General features: G+C 32.9%; 1 protein-coding gene across 1 annotated transcript in view; it reads right to left on the minus strand.

The window, feature by feature from the left end:
* Positions 1-36: 36 nt before the first annotated feature.
* Positions 37-9,890, minus strand: part of TNPO1 (transportin 1) — a gene marked incomplete at its 5' end in the record, with an annotated part of 49,434 nt that continues 39,580 nt past the window's right edge. Inside the window, 6 exons of the mRNA XM_031557279.1 lie at positions 37-1,497; positions 4,182-4,256; positions 5,700-5,799; positions 6,598-6,673; positions 9,457-9,552; positions 9,769-9,867. Coding sequence (XP_031413139.1) covers positions 1,390-1,497; positions 4,182-4,256; positions 5,700-5,799; positions 6,598-6,673; positions 9,457-9,552; positions 9,769-9,867 — 554 coding nt within the window. The remainder of the gene's footprint in view (positions 1,498-4,181; positions 4,257-5,699; positions 5,800-6,597; positions 6,674-9,456; positions 9,553-9,768; positions 9,868-9,890) is intronic.

Consider the following 9,890-nt stretch of genomic DNA (forward strand, 5'->3'; position numbering starts at 1 on the left):
TTTTTTTTTTTTTTTTTTTTTTAAGCAGTAGGTGCTAATCTAAGCTTAAAAGTGAATTTGTATCTAGATGTTTCCTTTATAAGTCTGCTTAACCAAAGAGTCAATTTTTAACAGGAAGACTATTATTCCTTACAACAATGTATGCTTTAAAGCTACAATGACATTTCCAATATTGCATCTAAGCTTAGATTTAAGATGAAAACAGCTATATGTACTTCAAAAAGATTTTGCCCTTTCAGTACAAAATTATGAGGCAGTCATGATGTTCAGGATATTAAACTTACCTTCTACTAATATAACAATTTCACTTTTAGGTAGATTCAACAGGATAGCCATATTGCCTCCTCAACAGAAATGGGGAGTAACTGAGATTTTTTTTATTTTTTTTTTTCAATTTGGCATTATACTTCTACTTCATTAGAAGGAAGAAAAAAAAAAATCAACTGTATATCAAAACTAAAGTGCCCTCATTGATTAGTGTTTGAAGTTTGTTTATTTTTAATCAATTGTTCACATGAAATATGCAATTCAAAGAAAATTTATTATGCCACCAACTTTGAAAAACATTAGACTGATTTTTAAATGGATGTTCATTCAACAATACAACTGAATTACGTGATACACTCCTATATTTCTGTGCAAATATTCTAGAGCAATTACCACATTTATACAATGACTCAATGAACGAAATTAACCTGCTTTCTTTTCTGGGTAGTATAATAAATTCTTCACAGCATCACACTACTTTATACACAGGTGCTTTGTTTATACAGTCTGCACAGAAAGTATACAGAGCAAAGTGGTACACTATAGTCATTCTACATCATTCTACACATCAGCCTTCTCAAAACATCAACCTCTACAAACAGCAGAGGTGGAGAGTGTTGTAATATCCTTGACTAAGTGCCAAAACCATCCAACATGTACATAGGAATGTGTTGGATTTCACATGGATAAAGTATCTTAAACTTATTTTCTTGTCCTAGAGAAATATTCACCTTATATTACATCTGTTATCCCCTAACCCATAAGACACACATGGAGCCTGTATCTAGTATGCTGCCTTTGGAACACACTTATTACTTGGCTTATCAAACGTGAACAGATACAATTACACTTAGTCTTCTAACCTTGATACATGACCAAGTATACTCTATACTGTTCCATAGAAAGACAATCACTTTTGCTATAGCTACCAGGATTTTGGTTCAACATTACCCCTTTCTTTTTCTCAGAAGATATCTGATAGAGCTCATCTCAAAACTTTAATCTAGTCCACTAATATTTTCATAAGGCAGAAATAAGAAGAAAGTACACAATACAACTATTTTGAAAGGAAGATTCATGTGTTTACCTCTAATTATGGGACTGCAGCTACAATGCACGAGGTTAAACTCCATAGTAAGCTGCAAGGCGCTCTTTTAAAGGAAGAGGAAACTGGTCTGAGAAACGCCTCCAATTCTCATCTCCAACTTGATTTTTAAACCCATGAAGAATCTAAAAGCAATGAGAGGTAAGTAAAAGTAATCAATGAACAGAAGACACAAGATCATCATACAAGCAATATATGTAATAGCCTTCAATCCTCTAGATTCTCAGTTGTATAGCTGAACTGTCCCATTAACTAGATTTCCTGTAACATTTAATGCCTTCCTTAAAAGAAAAAAAAAAAAAAGGATCTGTTACGTAATGTACAGAATATAGTTAGCCATTCAAATTAGTATTTATTTATTAACATGACTTACAGGTTAGAGGTAGCCCATTTCACAATGCTAACTGTTTTGTCAAACTACACACTTTCTGTTAATTATTACTGTATATGTATTCCATTTGTAAATGTGTTACAGGTTCTGCAAGAAAAAGTGAGTCAGAACCACAGCCGGTACTTTACAGGATTAATGCCTTTTAATTTCTAGCACAAATTAAAAACAATCCTACAAAAGCTGTGTTTTCCCATGGAACCTGTTGGCAACTGTAACTAAAACAGAAGTTGTTAAAATCTTTTGTACTTTGACACAGCAGGGATCTACAGCAGTAAAAATGCCAGCATAAGAGACAAGAAAACGTCCTCACCTATTGGTTTCAGTCTGGACTCTTTAATATAGTAACTTAACTGAAAATTAAATGATTATATGAAAAGGGCCTTAGAATTTATGCTCTGAAAACATTAGGTTAATAGCTAAACATCAGAAAGAACAAAAGCAGGTGCAAAAGCTCTTCCTCACAACAAAACTACTAGAGAGTCTCAACATTTTTTTAATTTTCTTTTTTTTAAACTCAACTATACCTAATTATGGAATGGCCTGTCATGAAAACATTTTTACAAAAAAGGCACTGTCAAATTCAGAGCTGATAGTATAGAATTCACCCTCAATACATCATTTTCAAACAGAGCTGTCACTGAACCAGATTTAAGAGTAGAGACATCACAATTAATTTAACTGTGTTTTTCCATTAAGGAGCTCATCCAAAAACAGATTTCTTTCCTTACCCTAACAGATTAGCCAGCCACCAAAACTACAAAAGAGATCTAAAAATGTTTAGGTATGACAAAACGAACATTTTAAAAAAATAATAATAATTAAATAAATCCTCTTCCAGTATTGTTTTAGCAGATGAACTTCAGCTAGTGTCTTTAGATGTCTCATCTTTAAAAAAAAGATAAAATTTTTAGGAGCATGTGAGACATCTCAACACTGACAGCTGTCTTACCCGTGCTCTTGGAAGGGTTATTTCCTCTATCAGCTCTAATGCCAATTAACAAAAAATCACACAAAAAGACTCCAGGGAACTGTGAAAAATGTTTTTTATCCCACAGTTCCTAAATGGCACAATCTGTTGTTCAGTTGGCAAAGGGATCCAGTCTAATCAGAAAGTAATCTAAAAAAATCATATGCCATCGCTTGATGAAAGTTCTGACTCCATTCTTGCATGGAGAAAGGCAAAAGAATACACTGTAAAAAGCCATGCACACCCTCATACAAAGTGGTCAAAACCCACTGTGTCAAGTTTGGATGCATTAGATCCTGCATGAATATCTTGGAAAGAATCTGAGAAGTGTTTAACTTACTAAGGCAAGTATTGAGTGCTAAAGGACCAGTGCAGAAACATGTACTGAAAATGCTTAAAACTGTCATCACAGACAGCATCCTGGACTTTCTTTTAAGCTTTTAATATTTGTTATTTCCTCCTGACACTAGAATACTCACCACTGCATATTTCCTGAACTCGATGCTTCTTTCTAGCTCCTCAGAGAACTAGTCTGCTAATTTAGGAGGCAGAGTTTTTTGTTTTCGCTCCTCAAGATGGGATTTGAAGATTCCAATTTATGTTCTGATGCTGACACTTTGAGTTACTTCAAGAGAAAATGCAATACTGGCCCATGACCCTAATATATTCTTGGAAATACAGTCTATTTCAGCTTTAAGAGGAATTTCATTAACTTGTGACATACATCCTTCCTAAAACAAAGATGTTTACTGAACAAGTAAAAGCATCTGTTCAAGAAACTGAAATTAGGGGTTTTATTTAGTTATTTTTCCTAACTTAAGACATGGAACAGATAATTTCAGGGTGGTGGGTTTTTTGCTTGTTGCTTATTTCATTTTTCTTTAATCTCTAATGACAAGTTGTCTAGGATATATGTCCTACATTCAGCGTACACTGGTTCCCTGAAGATCTGCTCACCCAAGATAGAAGACAAAGAGACCACGATGGCACTGTCATATTTTTCATTTGCATTCTTCTAGACATTTCTGTTAAATAAAGTGCACTTCTTCATGGCAAAAGAAAAAATCTTGAACTATACAGATATCATTTTCTAAAGATGACTTAAATGTGGTATAAAAAACCTTGTTTTTCAAAATGCAGTCAAACTGCTGTAGACTGACATTTATGAAAAGCTCTCTGAGGATGATTTTTTTTTTTTTTAAAGTAAAATCCTAAGTGAACTTTTCAATACCATTAAAAAGAAGTCTGTAGTAACTTGAATGCACTTAAGTAAATATAAGTAAAAAAAAAAACACCCAACCTTCAGACTGTTTTGATGTTTTGTCTAAAGTTCATGACTTTGCAAAGAAGCTTCAAAATGCAAGAAGTACTGACTGAAATACACAGCAAAAAAGAAACAGAAGATCCCGAACCATAATCAGGATATATTGATAAGAGATGAGAAACATTACCTTACAGAACATGTCTCGGAGATCATCTTTTGGGCTAATCCACGATGCAACAGCATCACAAAAAAAAATAAAGTCCTATAAGATTAAATAATCACATAGGTTAGAAACCCTAATTTATAGGTCTGGAAACAATGCTCAACTCATTCTATTAACTGTACAAGATTTCTGATCCTAATTCAAAAACTGATTTTATTTCCAGTTAATGCAGGCAATAATGGTAAACTAGTCTACACTTAGATGTACAGAAATATAAATAGAGTTGGGGCATCTTTGTTTGATAAGGTTTATTTAATTAAAAAGCCAAAGTCATACACACAACAGCATAAAAGGGCAAACCAAAACCACAACACCTTTCCTCTCACAACATAACTAGCTAACTCAAATTCTTTCAGTTCAATCGTACAAATTCCAACACAAACCATTTTAACCATCAAGCAACAAATAAGACCATAAGACCAACTTTGTCTCATAAACTTCCAGCTGGAAAAAAAGCAGCTGTATTTCTTCAAGCAGAGCTAGAGTTTATTTAAGGGACACACATGACATTCAAAAACAAAACTGTATCATAATCCCTGCAACATAGTTCACCTGCTGTTATGCACTACATTTCTTACTATATTGCTAAGATACCACCCTTCAATAATTGACAGTGCACGTGTGTTTTGATAAGAACCGAAGATAACTACTACAGAGAAAGAGAGATGGGAAAATGAGAGGAGTTCTTAATTTTCTGCTCTCTTTATGTGTGAAAGAATAAATGGACAGCAGAAAAGAAGGGGAATGGCAAGTATAGAACAAGACAGAAGTGAAATCATCTGAAAAGTTCAGAACAAGAAAGAGGCTCAATTCTTGTGTCTCAAAGAGAGGGAGTTCAGGGAGAGAAGGAAATTCATCTTTATTTTCCTCTCATGAAATGTTACATCGGTATAGCTTAATTTCAGAGCTGTGGAGACTAAAGAGCAAGTAACATTCTATTCTTGACCATTCTATTCTTGACACATAAATCTAAAGAGCATCTTCCTAGTCACATTAACTATTCAAGCAATATATCTGATGTTGAAACAATATTCCCTTCTCAAGTTTTAAGAATGAAGGGGTAGTTATCATTTTTGTTCTTTTACTTCTTCAAAGCCTAGATTACAGCTGAACGATAGGATTTAATCAGATTTTGCCTTATATTTTCATAGAGATCCTCTACACAAAACACTGACAGAAATATTGCATCATTCATAATGTTAGTCAGAATTCATTATTTAGATACACATTTTAAGTAGAAGACAAAAAAAAAAAAAGACTTTTAACACCTCTTTTCCTCCTTTTCATTGAAGAACAAATCCAGAATTATGATACATATCACTGCAATGTAAACGTTTTGGTCTTTCTGGCCTCAAAATAAAAAGCATTTTGTGTACTGCACTGAATCAGCATCAACCTAAACCTCTTAGTATTTCATATACATTTTAAAATACATTTTACGCAAATAAACGAAAAAAAATCAGATCTATTCATGCATCTTACTTGGAATACGCCATTGGGGTTGACTGTGATCATGGTACATATCCCACGGAATGCTGAGTCCTTTTCCTCATTGTCTCTTATGTTCCGGAGAGAGGTGCACCTAGTAAGTTAGAGAAAATCTTAGCTAGTTTTATCCCGCTTTCACTCCATCAAGTCAGATCTAGATGAACGTATTTGATGGAATAAGCCACACAGATAAAATGATTTGAAATACTATTGTGAACAGTTAGGAAAACAGTTATTGCAGTGTTTACTAGCATATTCCCATTATCTACCATCTTCAGAACCTTGTTGTTCTGTTGCACCATTTATAAAGTGTGACCTCTATTCCATTAAATACAAAAGAAACACGTATCTGAAATATTTATAGTAACTGTCATTATTAGAAGCAGAACATATAATACTATCACAGTATGAATTATGTCAGATACCACTTACAGAACAGTTATTTAACTTTTACAGCAGCAAGCAAGCTATTTTATACATAAAACAGGTCTATAAACATATATTCCTTACAGCATTTGAAGCCTCGGACTGATTTTTTTTAAGTAAAGTAATGCACAGTTTAAATTTTACAGTATTGGCATGCATTGTAGTATCATTCTGGTGGATTTTAAAACGCTCTCTCATAGTCAAGCTTTAACACAGCAAGCATGTGACAATCTTATCCCATGCATAAATTAGTCGTTAGCCACAACATAAAAAAAATATGTACATGACGGTGCTACTAAAAACTCACAAACCTGATAGGACAAGATTAGTCACATGGTTGGCAATGATTAAGGATTGAGATTTTGTAACCAACTGAAAATATATCTAAAAGTGAGATAGAGAGAAGAAAGAAAGAAAGAGAGTGAAGAAAAATGAATTAAAAAAAAAAAGATTGAATAATACACACCAGGGTCTTATAAACTGCTGTAGCATGGGGGCCACCTCTTGAGGACAAACGTAACCAAGACGACCAATTGTTATTGCTAAGGTAACGCAATCACGGTTATACACCACCAAACGCCAACCAAGACATGAGCAAATGAGGGGGGAGGAGAAAAAATAAAGAAAAAACAACAAATAACTCAGAAACAGAAACCAACAGAATCTGTGTATGATAATAAACATAAGATTTCACCAGTGCTGTTTATTACCACCCCCTAAATAAGAGGCAGCAACATATATGGTATACTTTCCAGGGTAAAAGAAAAATTAAAGAAGTAAATGAGAGAACACCAAAAACACAATTTAAAAACAAAAGGCTTTCCGATGTATGCAGTAATTCTGCCCTCTTCTCTTACTTTACGTTAAATTTACCTACCATGCACTACTGAGATTGTATTCAAATGTACCATTATGGATTCTCTTAATAAAAAAGAATTTTCAGCTTTATTATAAAGTATCCCAAACATTTTTTCAGTATTTAGAATTCAAGTTTTTAATATGCTTATCTATGACTAATATCGTTAGAAGTATGTTTACATTAAATATACTGTGATCTGTCTATGAATGCTAAATAGATGAAAATTCTTTAAGAAAACAAAAAAATTGTTCTCTTTATAATCTTTTAGATAATTTAAAGTGGTTGCTAGAGCAACTAACGGCAAAGTTAATTCTTTTCACAACAGTCTTCATCATAACAGCCATATAATAATCTGACTTCTGATGCAAAGGCATAAATACAAAATTGCTTCTTCGCATGATTTGGTATTTCAGTCCTTTACGAAGGGACAGACTGAAAAAAATATTTTATAACTGTGTTTTAATGGTGTTTGCTCAACTCACAAAAGATTAATCTTTAGAAAAAGGAGAGGGTGGGGAATAATGTATCAGGATTACTTGAAGCAAAATACATGAATAATACTAAAATCCAGCAGATTTATATGAAGCAGAGAAAGGAAACCTATGTTCAAGGGACATACTATGCAACACTCTAATTAAACAGGCAATTGTGAACAGTTTCATGAAACATGCAATAAAGCAGATGATGCTTTCTCCAATAAAAGTTTGGTGTAGGATATACAAGTAGTACGAATTTTAACAATTCCACAAACCTGCTGCTCACTTCAATATACTACTTCAATACACAGGATCTAAAATTTTCAGCAGATCTAACTCATTAAAATGTATTTTAATTGCTTTTCAAGTACAAGTTTCAAGTTAAAATACACTTAAGTTTTATCCATAAGTTTTCACAGCTACAGTTTGTACAAGGAATAGAAACTTCTGTCAAAGATTAAGTTTTGACACGTACTCACTTTGAATACCACTGCTTTTACTTAAAATAGTCTCCTATTTCTATAAAAGTGTGCTCATGGCTCATTACATAGCAAGCTAAAGCAGAAAACAGTAATACACTTGCTCGTACCAGTGATATGCAGCACAATATCCCACAACAAACTTATAATAAGTACACCACACTCAACATTTATCTGCAGTTATGCATCCACATTTAAAGTAACTATTAAGAGAATAAAGAAAGTGTCAGTGTTCGGATGCTTCCAAAAATTCCACAACAGTGATAGAAGCAAAAGTTTAAGCATTGGATGCCTCCCAGTTACAGGTATTATACATCCATCAGTGAAGAGGAAAAGGGCCAGGAGTGTGGGGAGAAGGAATCTATGCTGACGTACTATTTCATGGTCTATTTGAAAACAAGTACATATTTGCTCCAAAATTATCTTTTCAAAAGGCAGTATTTATTTTATCCCACAACTACGAAGTTTTCCTTTAAGTTCACCTTCCATACTAAACTGAGAATAGTAGGAGAGATGTAGCTAAAGCACAGCTTTTACATTAAGAGAACACTGGAGGAGAAATACACATTGAAAATCTGTTGCCAATTTACTTCATGCTAAGCATAAAACAAACTTGCATAATTTTCAATCATGTCATGTTATAATGATTAAGCTAATATCTTCTTACAGAACAATAAATTTTCAGACAAAAAAAAAGGATTCTCAATTAGTAAATGAGAAACCTGTCAGATTATTAATAAAATTCTGTTTGAAGTATGGAAGGTGTTCATCCTACCAGAACGTGCACTCTATAAATGCAAAAGAAACAAGCCTCAGAAGTTCCAGCACAGTTGGGAACTCTTTCCAGTTTGGAAGGCATAGCTATTGGCCAGAACACAAATCATGTGTGCCAATTTTAGGCTTGCTTTCAGAATTACTTGTTTATTTATTGTGACCAGGTAATAAAAGTTGTACATGACTTCAGGTATGTTGGAGTAAAAATGCCATCACAGATCTATTTTAATAGACAAATACACAAATCAGTATTTAAAAAAAAAAAGTGTTATTTTTTGGTTTTTGGGTTTTTGTTTTAAATTCAAATAATGTATTATTTGTTTTATATACACCAATCATATTCGTTTCAAACACTAGAGATAAACATACACAGTGCACATGTGTAATGACTTGCATATATTTAAATAAGGCTAATATTAGGTTATAAGTGTTACTGTATATATATGTTATATGTAATTCACACATAACACTGGAAGAATACTTAAAAAAAAAATCAAATAGATGACAGTTACACTCAGTGTTATAGAGGTGAGAAAGCAACAACTTTAAGAATCCAGATATACAATAGAAAATTTAATGCAAGACTGAGACTTGTAAGAGCTTTTGCAAAACAGAGTTGTTTTTGCTTAAAAAAGTCAAATACATTGCAATACAATCAGTTCTGGTTATTCCCCTATGTAATTTTTAAAATAAAAATCTGTAATTCCTTCAGCACAAATGCTTCAGTTTTTGGGTACCTGTGTTCTCTAACAATGTCTTTGGTGTGTTGGGTCTGTTAATTATTTCTACAAGCTGGTGCAACACCATTGGAATATAAGGCTGCATCTCTATACCTGAAATAGTCAAAAAGAAATATTTAGAAGAAAATGATTGTTAATATATATAATCTAAGTAGATTTGATACATTGAATTTATTATCAATGACAAATCTCAACCTTAATTTAAGTTTTAACATGAAAGTATCAGTAAAAGCTGAAAACAAACAAAATCAAAACGGACTAACCATTCTAAATGTGCAAAGATTCAAAAGAAAAAAAAAAAAAGCTTACCCATCTGAATGGAGATTTCTCCAATTGCCCAGGTAGCATTGTTACACACAGAAATGAATTCAGGGTTTAGGTTGGTTCCCAAAATGGGCATGAAATCAGCTAAAACGAACATTAAAAAAAAA

Source organism: Meleagris gallopavo, chromosome Z, assembly GCF_000146605.3.
Source record: "Meleagris gallopavo isolate NT-WF06-2002-E0010 breed Aviagen turkey brand Nicholas breeding stock chromosome Z, Turkey_5.1, whole genome shotgun sequence".
NCBI lineage: Eukaryota > Metazoa > Chordata > Aves > Galliformes > Phasianidae > Meleagris > Meleagris gallopavo.